At 45.7% G+C, this 17155-nt stretch overlaps 1 protein-coding gene across 4 annotated transcripts in view; it reads left to right on the top strand.

Annotated features, from left to right (window-relative positions):
- Positions 1 to 12774: 12774 nt before the first annotated feature.
- The window catches only part of MSI2 (musashi RNA binding protein 2), a 360515-nt gene continuing 356134 nt past the window's right edge, over positions 12775 to 17155 (top strand). Inside the window, exons 1-4 of one of the 4 annotated variants that reach the window (XM_079797212.1) lie at positions 12775 to 12993; positions 13293 to 13333; positions 13660 to 13741; positions 14452 to 14536. In XM_079797212.1, coding sequence (XP_079653338.1) covers positions 12932 to 12993; positions 13293 to 13333; positions 13660 to 13741; positions 14452 to 14536 — 270 coding nt within the window. In that variant the 5' untranslated portion in view covers positions 12775 to 12931. The remainder of the gene's footprint in view (positions 12994 to 13292; positions 13334 to 13659; positions 13742 to 14451; positions 14537 to 17155) is intronic. The other 3 variants (XM_079797211.1, XM_079797213.1, XM_079797214.1) reach the window with 3 other exon arrangements.

Raw genomic sequence — 17155 nt, 5'->3', positions numbered from 1 at the left:
TACTTTAAATCTAATATGCAGTTCATTTGGCTAGGGTCTAACTTACTCACTCTATAAATGTTAGCATGTGAATCCTGTTGCAGACCTATAAGTAAGCAGCTCTATTTAAGTGCATTTTGTAGTATCTCTGTTAATACTAATGTCATCTATTTCGTGTAACAGATTACCCCCAAAACTCAGTTGCTTCTACCAACAAGTATTTATTATCTCACACAGTATCTGATGGTCAGAAATTGGAATGGCTTAGCTGAAAGGCCTGGCTTGGGGTCTCATGAAATAATAGTTGATACGTGGGCCGTGGTAGCTGTCATCTGAAGGCTTGGCTGGGCCTGGCAGATCCACTTTTAAGGTGTCTAACCCACAATTCTGGCAAGTTAGTTCAGGTTGTGGACAGGAAACTGCCATTCTTCTCCACGTGGGCTTCTTCATCGGGCTTCCTGAGTGTTTCAGGATATGGCACCTGGCTTCTCCCAAAGCAAGAGCCGAGAGAGAGAGAGGTGGCACCCACATGCATTCCATGATCCAGCCTCCGCAGTCACCCACCGTCATTTCCTCCATACTCTGTTCATTAGAAGCCAGTTACTAAGTACAGTCCACACTCGGGGGAGGGGACTTAGACTCCCCTTTTGGAGGCATATTAACGGATTTATGGATATATTTTAAAACTGTTGAGACCCCAGAGGGGTAGTTGAGACTGATGGTGGCTTATCAGCTCAAGGTCACCGAACTCCTAGTAAGACCCACATGCAAGGCAGCAGGCCATTTTATTTTCCTTCGGCTATGCCATCCACTCACAAAGCAAAACAGAAAACCCCACATTCCTGAAATCACCGCCTAGAAATCCAAAATCTGCCTCTTTCTAATGGCCAGGGTTGTCTGAAGGCATTAGGAGGCTTTATGTTCGGAAATGAGTGAAATGGACACTACATTGGAAGGTAAGAGTCCCCTTTCCTCTCAATCACCTCCGTGACCTTGAGAAAATACCACTTGTCTCAGGGATGGTTTCCTCCTTTGTAAAACCAGAGGTGCCAACTGAATGGTTCCCAAACATGGTTGCCCATCACAGACCTCTGGGGAATGACTTACTGCCTTACATTAAGTCTACTCACTCACAACCTCCAGGAATCTGCATAATTCAAAAGCAGTCTGATGGGCTGATTTCTCATGCTTTTAGCACTAGCGTTATCTGAACTCCTCCCTTCCAACAGGACATGCCCAGGTAGCTCGTTGGTTCTGACCCCCATTACAATAATCAGGGGAATTAAAAAAAAAAAAAAAAGGATGCCTGGGAGACCTCCCCAAGCAAAACAAGTCAGACATTCTGGGATGGAGCCCAGGGATCATTATGGTTGTTTGTTTTCATCGGTATGTTGTAAAAGAATTGTGTTCAGCCTTGGTTGCCTATTCGGAAGTTTTTAAGAAGGCCACTACCCAGACTGTCCCCGGACCAGTTAAATCTGAATCTCCTAGGTCAGTGGTCGGCAAACGGCGGCTCACGAGCCACATGTGGCTCTTTGGCCCCTTGAGTGTGGCTCTTCCACAAAATACCATGGCCTGGGCGAGTCTATTTTGAAGAAGTGGCGTTAGAAGAAGTTTAAGTTTAAAAAATTTGGCTCTCAAAAGAAATTTCAATCGTTGTACTGTTGATATTTGGCTCTGTTGACTAATGAGTTTGCCGACCACTGTCCTAGGTGGAACCAAGCATCAGTACTTTTTAAAGTTCCCAGATAAATGTAATATAACTGCATGGAACTGTGTTTGCTTCATTTGAGTTCATTTAGTGCTGCCTTACCCATAAAAGATTATTCAGAAGCAAAATTACTCAGAAATCTTAGATGCTATAGCACTCTAAGAAAAAAAGTGCATTCAAAGTGAAGGTATTAAAAATTAAATGGAAGTGAGTTCCATTTATGGCAATATTGCTGACTAAAGAACTTGAAAATTCTCCCATTATAAATCATCTATAAATACTGGTCAAAATGCAATAAACACCTATTGAAATGAGCTCATAGGACAGCAAGGAGAGGCCCCCAGTGCAAGAAGCAAGAGGAGATGACATGGTGAGCGAGCATGCAGAGGCAGAGCTGGTCTTGGGCAGGTTTGCCCGTCTTGACATTCTAAAGGTTGGGCATCAGAATGGAAAAGAGACTGCGGTTTGGGCCTGTTAAAAATGGGGAGATGGAACTGAGATCCCCACATAAAGCTGGAACCCTCCAAAGGATGAATCATTATAGAAATAATTCATTGGAAAAAAATCTCCCCAATGGCACAGGAAGACAAGAAAATTTAACTGTCTTGGCATGAGTTGAAAGTGGAGAAAAAAAGTCTTTGCTGGGGATTTAGGACTATAGCCCAGCCTTCATGTAAATTTGGGGCTGGAATTTACCCTACCTGTATGGTCTAGAAACCCCAAAGCTGAAAAATGAATATAAAAATGCAGACCCAATGCTAAACTACAAAATATACATGGATTCAATCCACCATGTCCAAGATGTGGTAGATACAAGAGTCCCAGGAATATTAGACAATAGAACTATCAGGTAGACTATAAAACAAGTGAGTTAAAAATTATTAAAGAGGTAAAAGAACATTTGAAACCATGAGAAAATAGCCTAACTGTATTAAAAAATGAAGGTAGGGGTACACCTGCATGCTGAACCCGTGGGGCGGCACCAAGAGCGATCTGTCCCCCCTCTCCCAGGCCTCGCCCCTCGCCCCTGCCTTTGAAGGGGATGGCTTCTACCTAGCTGTGGGCAGGACTGTGGCGCAGCACAACTGGTCCCACATCACCACATCGCCTCAGTGCTGCAGGACCACCAGTTCTGGTGCCAGTTCAGCCACAGCTCAGAGGACCTACCTGATCAGCATTCAGGGCCTGCCAGCAGGGCCATCCTCCAGGAGGTGCTGGATGCATACCTGAGCAACAAGGCATTCCCCTTCTCCACCCACAAGCTGGTGCGAGCCGCCAGGCACCTAGTCTCCCCGGACTTCATGAAGAGTGGGGACTAAAGCCTGGAGAGGATAGGGGTGGCCTACCTTGCCCGGGCTCACCTGAAATCTTCCTCTGACCCCAACAACAAGAGAGTGAAGGGGATCTATTGATGGGCCTATGGGCAGGGCCCCAGCTGTTCAGGCTGCCAAAGACCTGCCCTCCACCCCCTCATGGCTCCCATGGGACCTGCACCCCTTGAGCCTGGGACCTGGGGCCTGGCCAGAGCTTGGGCCCTCCTTGCTCTCAGACCAGGCCTGCTAACCCGACAGATGTGGATAGAGAGGGTGGAAAGAGAGCCCGATCTCTGGTCACTGACCAAAAGGTGGTCTCTAATTCATCCCCCCTGCTCTCCCCCCCCCCCCCCCCCCCCCGCAAACATACCTGTAGCGCCTTGGGCCAGGACTGTAACAAGCTTCCTTAGAAGGTGCTGAGTAGCGAACAAGCCCAGTGCACGGGCAGGGAGGCTCCACCTGCTGCTCTGGGCGTTGGAGGTTTTCAAGGCGCCCCTGAATCGGGGACAGAGCAGGATTGATTAGTAATGTCTGCCTTGAGCACAGTATGGAAGGCATCGCACACATGCCAGGTGGGCGCAGGCCCTCTAAGATTGCTGGGCAGCATGGCCTGTCCCCAATCCCAGGACGGGTGGAAAGGTCTTCCTGCCTTGATCTCCCAGTTTTTCACACGGAAAGCCTTCCAAGAGTTCTCAGTGTGAAGTTCAGGGACAAGGAGCAGGGCTCTCGGGTCAGTGCCTTCCCTCACCCATGCAGAAATGCCATCTCCTGCCTCAGTTTCCCCAGGAGCCCTTTGATGATCATGACAGAAAAAAAAAGAAGGTAGGTATGAAAGGGAACTAAATACAACTTCTAGAAACCACACAAATAATCATTGAAATGAAATGCTCAGTGGAGAGTTACACAGCAGATTAGACACAGCTGAAGGAAACACTGCAAATGGACCTGAGGAAATTGCCCAGGAAGCAGCAGAGAGAGACAAAGTGAAGGAAAGTCTGGGAGAAAGGTTCAGAATATGTTGCGTAGAGGGAGACGGTGCATTATGCACCTACTACCAGTAGCAGAAGGAGAAAATGGAAAGAACGCAAGGGAGACAGGATTTATAGAGACAATGACTAAAACTTTTCCAGATTGGATTTAAAAACACACCACAAATCCTGAAATTGTGGATGTACAATGAATCTTGAACCAGGTAAATGAAAAGAACTTCATACCTGAACACAGCATGGTAAGAATGCAGGGAGCCAAAGACAAAGAGAAACATCTTAAAACCAGAACGAAAAGGCAGATTACCTACAAAGGAATGACATTTAGACTGACAGCAAGTGTCTCAGCAATAAATAGAGAAACAGGAAGATAGTAAAAATGTGCTGAGGGTAACAGAACTTTCAATTTAGGATTCTGTGCCCAGAGAACTCATCATTGGAGGATAAGAGTGAAATAAGACAATTTTATATTAATGGAGAAAGCATGTCACTCACATACCCTCCCTGAAAGAATTATTGAAAGTTATGTTTCAAGGAAAAAGGCTGGTACCTAGAAAAAAAAAGAATAGTACGCTAGAGACAAAGGTGAATAATATGGTAAACATGTGTACATCTGAACAATGATTATATAAAACTAAAATGACAACTGATTAAATTTAGGGGTGTAAAAACCAGGAGGGTCTAAAATAACAAGCAACAGTAACATGAAAAAGGGAGCATGTAGTTGAAGTTGGATCATTCTTAGTTTATTATAGTTTTAGGGGGGGGTTGGATCAAATGTACATGTTAAAAATTGTAATCACACCCTAATCGGTTTGGCTCAGTGGATAGAGCGTTGGCCTGTGGACTTAAGGGTCCCAAGTTGAATTCCGGTCAAGGGCATGTGCCTTGGTTGCAGGTACATCCCCAGTAGGGAGTGTGCAGGAGGCAGCTGATCGATGTTTCTCTCTCATCGATGTTTCTAACTCTCTATCCCTCTTCCTTCCTCTCTGTAAAAAAATCAATAAAATATATTTTAAAAAATTGTAATCACTAAAAGAATGGAAATAGAACTTACAACTTCTGAATTAGTGAAAGAGGAAAGGGAAATAAAAAATTCTTGATCAATTCAATAGAAGAGAAGAAAGGAAGTAAACAAAAAACTTACAGAGAAAGAATAAATACAAGGTGCAAGATGAGAAAGAAGACAAATATGTCAGAAATCAGTATATCAATAGGCTCTTTTATACATTGCTAGTGGGAGTACAAACTGGAAGAGCACTTTGGAAAATGGTTTAGCATTATCTTGTAAAGTTTTACAGTCACATATCTTACGAACCATTCCCAAGAGAGATTATTGGCCTTGTTGTATTTTTTGATATTATGAATACCACATACTCTAGAAGAGAACGATCATGACAGCTCTGCTCATAAAAGCAAACCATTGGAGCAACCCAAAAGCCTATGACAGTTGAATGGACAAACTAAACTGTGGCATAGTCATACAATGAAATTCTATACAACTATGAAAAATAATGAACCTCAGCCAGATGCAGCAATCTAGTTGAATCTTAATACTACCAACTGAGTAAAAATAAAGCCTCAAACTTTTCATAAAATTTTAAAACAAGTGTGTGATAAAAACTTGATATAAAGCCGAAACCGGTTTGGCTCAGTGGATGGAGCGTTGGCCTGCGGACTGGAAGGTCCCAGGTTCGATTCCGGTCAAGGGCATATACCTTGGTTGCGGGCACATCCCCAGTGGGGGGTGTGCAGGAGGCAGCTGGTCGATGTTTCTCTCTCATCGACATTTCTAGCTCTCTATCCCTCTCCCTTCCTCCCTGTAAAAATCAATAAAATATATTTTAAAAAAAAAAAACTTGATATAACTTTTTTAAAAAGCCAAAGAATAGTATATACAAGACTGAGACTGGTGGTTACTTCAGAAGGGGGAACAGATGGGGAGGAGCACATAGGTAATTGTAAGTCATTGTTACGGTTTTAGTTCGCTATTTGAGTAGGTTTACAGGTATTCATAATATCAAAAAATAAAACAAGACCATGAATATACCTAATGATGACAGTATATTTATGCCAGAGATTCTGATTAATATATTCTTGTGCCCCTAAGTTCCATTAAAAATATCAGCCATCGCCCTAGCCCCGGGGTTGGCAAACTGCAGCTTGTGAGCCACATGCCGCTCTTTGGCCCCTTGAGTGTGGCTCTTCCACAAAATACCACGGCCTGGGCGAGTCTATTTTGAAGAAGTGGCGTTAGAAGAAGTTTAAGTTTAAAAAATTTGGCTCTCAAAAGAAATTTCAATCGTTGTACTGTTGATATTTGGCTCTGTTGACTAATGAGTTTGCCGACCACTGCCCTAGCCGGTTTGGCTCAGTGGATAGAGCGTCGGCCTGCGGACTAAAGGGTCCAGGTTTGTTTCAGGTCAAGGGCATATGCCTGGGTTGTGGACTCAATCCCCAGTAGGGGGTGTGCGGGAGGCAGCTAATCAATGATTTTCTCTCATTGATGTTTCTATCTCTCTCTCCCTCTCCCTTCCTCTCTAAAATCAATAAAAATATATTAAAAAATATATCAGCCATCACATTAAATGTAAATTGACTAAACTTCCAGTCAATGAAATAAATAAAAACACAAGACTCAGCTATATGTTGTTTACAAGAGACTCAATTAAAACTTTAAGACACAGATAGTAATGCTGAAAGTAAAGGGATGAAAAAAGATATGCCAGGCAAATGCTAACTAGAAGTGTGAGTAGTTATATTTATCGCAGGTATAGACTTTAAAGCAAAAAGCACTGGGTTTAAAGATTATCTGTGCATATATTAAACAGTTCACTCAGAAAACATAGTAAATTTAAGCTTGTATATACCTAATAGTATAGCCTCAAAATACATAAAGCAGAAAGAGAAATAAAATGTAAAAATGAGAAAAATGCACTGTCATAGGTTTTAATAGCCCTTTTTGATGTACCTTACCATATTTTAAAAATAATTTTTCCCTCCAGGAAAATTTGAGAGATTTAGGGGAGAAATTGGCAAATTCAGTCAGGTAAAGAGATTCTTATGTATCATTATAAAAATGAAAGATGAAACAGTCAAAATAATAGTAAGGCTATGGAAAATCTGGATAACATTATTAATAAGCTTGATTTAATAGACCCATATAGGAGGCTACACTTAATAATTAAGGGATACACATTCTTTTCAAAACTACATGGAATATTTATGAAAAACTGACCATTTATTAGAGCAAGCTTCAACAGGTAACAAAGAATTTGCTTCATACAGACCACTTTCTCTGGCCTGAATTCAATTGTTAGACATCCTGTCTAATAAAAGAGTAATATGCAAATTGACCATCACTCCAGGACACAAGATGGCCGCCCCCATGTGGTCAAAGATGGCTGCCCCCATGTGGACACAAGATGTCCACCACAAGATGGCCTTCAGGGGAGGGCAGTTGTGGGCAGTTAGGGGTGACCAGGCCAGCAGAGGAGGGCAGTTGGGGGGGACCCAGGCCTGCAGGGGCGGGCAGTTGTGGGCGATCAGGAAAGCAAGGAGGGCAGTTAGGGGTGACCGGGCTTGCAGGCGAGGGCAGTTGGGGGAGACCAGACCAGCAGGGGAGGACAGTTAGGGGCAACTAGGCCTGCAGGGGAGGGCAGTTGGGGGGGACCCAGGCCAGCAGGGGAGGGCAGTTGGGGGGGATCAGGCCTGCAGGGGAGAGCAGTTGGGGGGACCAGGCCTGCAGGGGAGAGCAGTTGGGGGGACCAGGCCTGCAGGGGAGGGCAGTTGGGGGCGACCAGGCCGGCAGGGGAGGGCAGTTAGGGGCAACCAGGCTGGCAAGGGAGGGCAGTTAGGGGTGACCAGGCCAGCAGGGGAGGGCAGTTAGGGATGACCAGACTGGCAGGGGAGGGCAGTTAGGGGTGACCAGGACAGCAGGGGAGGGCAGTTAGAGGCAATCGGGCTGGCCGGGGAGCAGTTAGGTGTCGATTAGGCTGGCAGGAGAGTGGTTAGGGGGTGATCAGGCTGGCAGGCAGAAGTGGTTAGGGGCAATCAGGCAGAGGCAGGCAAGCGGTTGGGAGCCAGCAGTCCTGGATTGTGAGAGGGATCCCAGATTGGAGAGGGTATAGGCTGGGCTGAGGGACAACCCCCCCCCCCCCCCGTGCATGAATTTAATGCACCGGGCCTCTAGTAAATAAATAAAAGTCAAAACAAAAAACCCTGTATGTTTAGAAATGTAAACACATAATGAACCAAAGAAAAAATTGTATTTGATATCTAAATATTCTTTGCCTGGGATGATAATAAAAATTCTATATATTTTGTGAAATGTAGTTTGAGTAGTACCCAGAGTGAAATCTGTAGCCTTAAATGTCAAAATTCAAAAATGAGGCCGGCTGGTGTGGCTCAATGGTTGAGCATTGACCCATGAACCAGGAGGTCATGGTTTGATCCCTGGTCAGGGCACATGCCTGGATTGGGGGCTGTATCCCCAGTTCTCATCATTGATGTTTTTATCTTTCCCTTCCTCTCTGAAATAAAAACATTAAAAAAAAAAAGAGAAGTCTGAAAAGTAATTACTTAAGCCACCAATTCAAGAAACTTTTAAAAAGGCAACAGAACAAACCCAAAGAGAACAGAAGGAAGAAAATAATATATGGTATATATTAATAATACTCTATATCTTATATGTGGTATATGTTCTTATATATAAGAATATGTGATATATTAAAGCAAAAATCAATGAACCAGAAAACAGTGTTAAACTAAAAGTTGATTCTTTGAAAACACTAGTAGAAAGTGGGAAAAAACACTAGTTAAAAAAGGGAGATCTCTGGCACAACTGACTCAGAAAAGGGAAGATACATATACAATAATATTTAGAATGAAAAAATGGACATTATGGATAGATGCAGCAGAGAAAATATATTGAGAAAACTATGAACTGCATTTTGTCAATAAATGTGAAAACCAAGATGTTATGGATAATAATTTCCTTGAAAAATTTAATGTGTAAAAATTGACTCGAAGTATAAAACCCAAAGAGATTCATAACCATTAAAGAAATGGAATCAGTAGTTAAAAATCAGCCTAGGAAATGTTTATCCCAGAGCCAGACATTTTACCGGCAAGTTCTACCAAACAGTCAAGGAACACATAATTCCAATTTTATACACACTGTTCCAGAAAATGGAAAAAGAAAGAACATTTACCAGTTCATTTTATGAGGCCAGTATAACCAGACAAAGGCAATACAAGAAGGGAAAATTACAGCCAATTTGACTCATGACATGGATAAGAAAAAAAAATCCTACAATGAAATTAGATGTTGACCTTCATTCATTCATTCATCCTTTCAGTCATTCAACAAATATTTATTGAGTGTCCACCAACAGGCACTGTGCTAATCAACGGAGAGCTTAGGGCTTGAGGGAGGAGATGAGCAATAAAGCAAATGATCACACAGAGTAAGGTACATAGAGGACATTCTGGCAGGATAATAACAGTACATACTAAGGGATATCTGACCTGGTCAGAAAGGTTAGGGAAAGCTTTCTAGACATATTATTGGAACAAGAATGGGTGTGGGAAGAACGTTTAGGAGACTATTGCAGGGGTTCCAGTGGAAGATCTGGGATGCAGTAACAGGAAAGATGAATTTGAGAGATATTTAGGAAGACCTAAATACCACATACTACAGACTTTCATGATGGATTGCACATGGGAAGGGGTCAACCTGGGGAGGGGTCAACCTTGTCTCTAGGATGATAGAAGGAACCTTAAAAGAGGTTCAGATTTAGGGGCGAAAAAGCAAGTTTTGGACATGTTGAGTTTGGGGACCTTTAGGAAGGCTAAGTGCAGATGTTGAATAGGAAATTAACCAGAACCTAGAGCTCAGTGGGGAGGTCAGGCTGAAGATTTTGAGCGGCAGCAGCACGTAAATGGTATTTAAACCCATCTCAGAGGAGCTCACCCAGAAGAGGGTGTGAAGCTGGGGGTTGAGAATGAACACTAATATTGAAAGGAAAGGCAGAGGAGGAGTCAGGGCAAAGAGACAGAGAAGGAATGGCTGGAGAGAGAGGAGGAGAGCCAGAAGAATGTGGGCATCAAGGATGCCAAGGGAAGAGTGAGTTACAAGAAGGGAGTGTCCAACAGTATCATGAGCTGTCGAGATTTTAAGGGTGGAGGACTGACATCGTGCTCCTGTAATCCTTCTGACCCAGGAGCTACATTAAGTGAGTGAACTGGGGACGAAATGCATAATAATAATAATAATAATAATAATAATAATAATATAATCCATGCAGTGAAAGGGACAGCAGGAGGGAATTTTGGGGGACAATGAAAGTCTTCTGGATCTTGATTATGGTGGTGGTTACCCAACTCTAGGCATTTGCTAAAACTCGTAGAATTATAGACTACAAAGAGCAAATGTTACTGCATATAAATTAAAAAGTAAAAACAATGTAGTAATGGAGATAAAAAAAAATCTAGCGCTCTCTCAATGACTTTGTAACTGCAGTGCTAGCCCCTCTCAGGCTTTTAATTCAGTTCACTGTCAGCTTGGCAGGTCCACAACAGGGAACAAGGACACCCTACTCTTGCCTCGTGAAGGACAGAATAAATATGCAGGCAGCAGAGCCAAAGGGCATTGCACTGGTGGCCAGAACCCCTTTTAGGAACTGACTGGTGGGGGCAGGGTACTGCCTGGTGAGCTTAACTTCTCCGGGACCCTGATGTAAAATGAGGGGGTTGGGTCAGGAAGGGCCTTTCTACCGCTGATGGTCTGCAGTTCTAGCATAAACATCCCAAACACAATCCATTTAGCTCTGTTGTCTGCATTTTGTTATTGAGAATAATAATAATAATAAAAATCACTGTAATAACAATGGGCTCTTCAACATGTGAGACCCTAGATGTTTTGGGAAGCAGCTTGAAGTTACAGAAAATGTGGTATAAAGCTTTAAAGCACCTTCTAAAAGTCATGTGAAGTAATGATTGATAATAAGCATGACCCTTCTAGGTTTACAGTGAAAAGGGGACTTTTACATTTGCTTATTTCAGTCCCTCTTCTCAACCCATCAATCCTGACAGGGAGAAATTATCTCAGTTTAGGAAACAGGGAGATTAAGAGAGCCTGGTCATACAAGCTTTGGCTGGTGTGGAGATTTTTCAAAACTTCCACTTTTCCAAGACCCACAGTGGGTTTGGTAGTTTTGGTGTTGAGTGTATTCCATTGTGTCCTGATCCTATGACAGTTTAATGGAAAAGTGTTTACTGGGCATCGATTCATGCTTAACACTAGTCTGAGTGTTCGGTGAACCACAGCTTTGTTGCCCCTCATGCTACATTAAGTCAGGGTATTGTAATAATTTAAAACAATAAGGATAATTGTTTTAAATACCCCATAAATTGATCCAGCCTGAATTTGGCCAGCCTGGAATCTGCTGGAGAAGTGTGAGATGCCTCTGGGAAGCGACAAACATCTTTTTGGAATTTTCAGTGAGGAAGGGATGAAGTCAGTATTAAGCACCTACTGTGTGCCAGATCCTGCAGCTGCACCACACACTCAGCTCCTAAGGTGGCAGGTGATGGGTGAGAGGAGTGAGAGGGGGGTGTCTGAAGCTACCCTCAGCTACCTCCCCAGATGGTGGGGGGTCTTGGGGCTATTTTAATCGCAAGCATACTATCTCGGTATAGAAACTAAAGTATAATGGAAAAGTTGGGAGAGGAATTTCCTAAAATAACTACCCTTCCCAGTCATCCCAGAAACCCTTCAAAACTAATTTTTTTACTATATACAAAATTTTGCTTTGAATCTCAATCGTTTGACCTTGACCCCTATAAACCTATTTTATTATTTTTTAAAACGCTGTATGATTAGCGTGGAAACCCTTTCTTCGGCGCTTTCTCACCACTGGAATCGCGTCAGTTTCTCAAAGTTCCAAAATAACCTTTCCCGGGCACGGATTCGTACCTCTGCCGGGGAAGGGCGGGGAGCGGCGCAAGACTTGCCGGTGTGGAGCGAGAGCCAAAGAGAACTTCAGCGCGAAAGGAAAATAAAACTTGTGGCTGGTGTTTGTGCGAGAGGGTCTCGGCAACCCTGAAGCCCCCGGATCCTGGGAGATCTCGGGGGCCGCCCAAGGAGAGCCAGGGTTTGGGTTTGATCCCGACGTCCTTGACCTAAATTTCTGCGCGGTGGCTGGAAAAAGGGCGCAGAACCGGGCGGGCGTCTGGTGCCATCCCCGGATCCCAGCTGCCGCGGCCGGCGAACTTGAATGGAGAGGCCGAACTAGCGGGGGTGGGGGTCGTCTTCTCCCCTGTCCGAATGAGGATCGGCCGCTAGCTTCCCGCGCCTCCCCCTTCCCCGATCCACCCTTTCCTCGCAGCCCATGTGATCCAGGAAAGTCGGGGTGCGCTCCTCACGCCCGGCGCCCCGGTTCGCCCGGAGGCGGGGCCCCCTCGGGCCGCGGGGTTCGTGCACCGCCCCCGTGGGTCTGGCCGCGGGGCGGAGGGGGGGGGGGGTGCCGCCTGTGCGCGCGCGGGCAGGCGGGGGCTGCACCGGGGTGCGTGACGTCACCGGCATTGGTTACACGACGTTATAGAACTCCGCCCCACGTGCGCCGGGGAGGAGGGGGGAGGAGGAGGAGGCGAGGGGGGTGGGGAGGAGGAGGGGGAGAGGTGGGGATGGGCTGGGGGGGCGGGGACGGGGGGGGGTGTGCGAGCAGCAGGGCTGAGCTAAGCCGAGCCCACGTGTGACGGCTCCGCCGCTGCCCCGGCTCCGCCGCTCGCAGAGAGATTCGGAGGAGCCCGGGCGGGGGGGAGGAGGAGGAGGGGCAGGAGGGAGCGGGAGATCTCGGGGCTCGGAGTCGGCCGCCGCTCCGCTCCGATCGCTGTGGGGCTCGGTTTTTTGGGGGTGGGGGGGGCGGGGGGGCTCAGATATGGAGGCAAATGGGAGCCAAGGCACCTCGGGCAGCGCCAACGACTCCCAGCACGACCCCGGGTAAGTTTCCAGCCGCTGCCCACCACGCCGCCTCGGGCTCGCTCTCCTTGCAGCGGCGGGGACGGCGGTGCGCGGAGCCCGGCATCTCCCGCGCCCCCCCCGCCCCTCCCGCGCGCCCCCCTCCCCCCGTGGAAGTTACACACCTTTGGATTGCATTTCGCCGTCACCTTCTCCCCCACCCCACCTCCCGGCTCTCGCTGGAACGCTCCCCCCCGCTTTCCTTTTAGCTTTTGTAAGTTACACGTCAAAATGGCCGATCTGACATCGGTGCTCACTTCTGTTATGTTTTCTCCCTCTAGTAAAATGTTTATCGGTGGACTGAGCTGGCAGACCTCACCAGGTAAGGGAGGGAGGGGGGGACGCCTGGGTCCCCCCCTTCTTGGCTTCTTTATTGCTCTTTGTTATCCCAGTGTAGGAGCACCCCCCCCCCGCCATTGGCTCCCCACTTCTCCTGTGCAAGGTTATTTTTTTAAATAGCAAATCCTTTCTGAGCCCTCTACGCGACCTCTGTTGCCGAATTTCCCCCGCGTGTGCAAAAAAGGCAAAAACAAAACAGAATAACAACAGAAAACTACTTTTGGTTTTTGTCCTTGATCAAAATTTGCATTGCTTTTTTCCCCACACCTTCTCCCCCCCACCCCCATCTCTCTCTTTCTCTCTCTACAGATAGCCTTAGAGACTATTTTAGCAAATTTGGAGAAATTAGAGAATGTATGGTCATGAGAGATCCCACTACGAAACGCTCCAGGTAAACCATTCCCTTCTGGATTTTGCCTTTATTTTAGAACAAAGTTTAAGTGTTATTTTTGGAGGTGTCTTAAGTAGCTAAGCGGATTTAGAATGGGGCTCAAGGCATGTGGCTGGTTTCGAACGTCGCTCTCTTCCACCCCCGTCCCCATAACCTCAAAGGTTATTACAAATTGGGGCTTGAACTCTGTCTGGTTACAGAGATCCCCAGCTCTCCGTCTTTAAGTCATTTTCCCGTCGCTCCTTTTTCTCCTGTTTAAAATGACATTCAGCTTCATTCACTTTCCACGTAGTTTTTTTTTTTTTTTTAAATACATGCTTGTTCCCACTCCCAGCTCCCCAAACCCTTAAACCCCTGTGAGGGAGCTGGACGAATCTCTCCCAAGTGCCGGGTTTTCATCGGAATAAAACAAAGCGTTAAGAAAGGAAAGGGGAGGAGGAGGAGGAGAGGAAACTGAGGTGGCGAAAGAGTGGAGACACCAGCTTTTTCCAAGTTACCTCCACCAGCTCTGCCCCCGTTCCACTTCCCCCATTAGCCTCGGTGTAGCTTCTTGCGGGGTGGAGGGCTGGAGACCCGGGGGAGATTGGAGGAGGACTGTGGGGGGCGCGGAGGAACTTTTGCTCCCCATTCTGCAGTAGGGCTCACTCCCTGTTGCTTTCAATGGTGTCACATTTTCTTGTTTGTTTTTCTCCCTCTTTGTTTCATTTCAGAGGCTTCGGTTTCGTCACGTTCGCAGACCCAGCAAGTGTAGATAAAGTATTAGGTCAGCCCCACCATGAGTTAGATTCCAAGACGGTAGGTTGCTTTTCCTTGTTGTTGTTTGCCCCTTTTCAGGACCAATCTGAGCATTGACAGCCCCACTTAAAGGGACAGTGCCTTCTTTTGCTTCTGTGCTGAGAGCCAGGTACTTTTTTTTTAAGCAGAGCTTGCGAATTGGCACTAAAGTTTGCTACCGTCGCTCGGTTTGGGGTTTTCTTTTTAGAGCCTGTCCCAGGTGCTGCCAAGCTAGACTTGGGGGAGGGGTCCGTTGGAGTGGGGGTGCTATTTTCAGGGCCAAGGGACCACGCAAAGAAACTCCACCACTGAGCAAAGGCAACTTTTCTTTGTCAGCCGAGGGAGCAGAGAGGGAGCATATAGCATGCTTAACCAACTGTGGCTGTGGGAACTGGCTTTCAGAAGGCACAGCCTGCTTCCTGGCTCAGGGGCCAGGGGTCAGGAAGAAATCCAGGGGGCGTTAATCCAGGTCCAGGCAACAGGTTCCTCTTGGGCACTTTGGTTTTGGAATGGGGTTTGAGAAGGAAAGGAGACGCTCCCAGGGCCAAACTGGGCATCCAGTGGCTGACTCCAGATGGCGTGAAATCTAAGGCTGATAAGGCCTTGGGTTTCAAAGTGATTTGTTTTTTTCCTTTTCTTTCTCAGATTCTTTATTCTGAGTGTGGGTACTTTTTATAGCATTAGAAGGTTTTGAAGCCTGGTGTTGAGGGGCGGGGAAGTCTTTAGGTAGAGGTCAGAAGAGGAAGGGAAGAAAGAGTATCGGTATAGAATAATACATTTAATGGGGTGTGTGTGTATGTATGTGTGTATTTTATTTAGACCCTTGTGTTGGCTCTGTGCTCACCTCCCTTCCCTTTATATCTTCTAGAATTTCCCCCCAGTTTTTATACATCTTGCCAAAGCAGGGGACCTGAGGTGACATTGGGATGCAGTGCTCGGCTACTTGGGACTCACTTCTCTGGTGGGGGAGTGGGACAAGGCAAGGGATTGGGTTCTAGTCCCAGCTGCCCCTTTCAGACTTTGGGAAGTCGTTCTCTGCCTCAGGCCTCACTTTACTCTTCTCTAAAATAAAGGAGTGGAACTGAGATGATATTCCAAGTCCCTTTTTTAAAAAAAAAAAATTTTTTTATTGATTTCAGAGAGGAAGGGAGAGGGAGAGAGAAATAGAAACATCAATGATGAGAGAGAATCACTGATCAGCTGCTTCCTGCAAGCCCCCTACTGGGAATCCAGCCCACAACCCGGGCAGATAGATGCCCTTGATCGGAATGGAATCCGGGACCCTTCAGTCCAGAGGCTGACGCTCTATCCACTGAGCCAAACCGACGAGGGCTCCAAGTTCCTTTTGACTTTAACGTTAAATAGAAGAAAAACAAAACAAAAACCTGGCCACTTTTGGTGTGCCTGCAAATTTACCCTCTTTGGATAAGACTCCACACCCTCTAAGTTGCTTTATTAATTGTCCTGGATTTGTCCTAGCCCCGGCCCAGCCTTTTGGCCCTTTTAGGTCATACAATTTCAGGGACGATCATTTGTAGAATGATAATGGATATTTGAAGACTTATTTTACTCTTTGATTTTTGGCTAGACATTTCAAAAAGCTAGTAAAATTAGAGGGCAAATATTTCAAAGCAAATTCGGGAATGTATTATCCATTCCCTCTCCCCACCCTTTCGCCTGGGTAGGCGAAAGAGTATCTGGTTTCTACAGTGGCTGGTGGGTCATATCCCTCACTATCAGGTGCACAGCCTGCCGTTTCCCCTCCCTAATTGTTTGTAGACTTGTTTTTAGTTACTATGATTTAGTATAACATAGCTTTTGACTTTGTTTCAACCGTTCAGTGCAGGAGGCAGAAGCGGTTGGTTTATTGACATGGAAACAGAGGATCTTGTTTACCGTTACCTTAAAAGCTTTGTTTAGGTAATGGCCATTCACATCCAAAATAGTACCCTAGTCTTTTCCTAGAGGATTTGTAGCTACAGTAAGTAGAGCTGAACCTAACTAACTAATGTTTTAATTTTTGGTAGTTTTCTTTCTTGTTCGTTTTTAAAAAATAGTTGACAGGGACGTGCAAAAGGTTGGGATTTGCCATGCTTACCTTGACCTGTCCTCTCCCTTAGAGACCTCAGCACACCGAAGAACTCTCATTGTGGAACACACGCTGTTATCGCAACATCCAATACAGGAATTCCGAATTGGCTTTGAGTTTTGTAATTTTAGATATTTTTTTTAGTGCTCCATTCTTCCCTGCTCCCAGCCCCCTCCAGCTCCTGGCCTCTTCCCTAACACATCCCTCACCTTTTACCCGACAAACAAGATGACTTATTATTGCAATTGTGTGCCTGTCAGCTAAAAAAAAAAAAAAAAAGACAAAAAAAAAAAAGACTTTGAGAGTGTTTACGAAGAGACGTATCTGTCTTACGCTGGGTCAACAGAATGGAAATCCACACCTGTTGTATTTCTCTCGTAGACAGCTCTAGTCAGTGCTGAATACACCTGTAGATGCGGTAATGTTAATCTTGATGAAAGGATAGTTTCCTAGATCAGAGATTTCTCTCTTTTAGTGTTTGAAAACTAATCTCTCATTTCTCAGGTGATGTTGAAAGGTAGAAAACAAACACGCTGCAGACTTTTGTTAGG

This window comes from Cnephaeus nilssonii (assembly GCF_951640355.1).
Source record: "Cnephaeus nilssonii genome assembly, chromosome: 19".
Classification (NCBI taxonomy): Eukaryota; Metazoa; Chordata; class Mammalia; order Chiroptera; family Vespertilionidae; genus Cnephaeus; species Cnephaeus nilssonii.
This window is presented reverse-complemented; position numbering and strand designations above follow the sequence as displayed.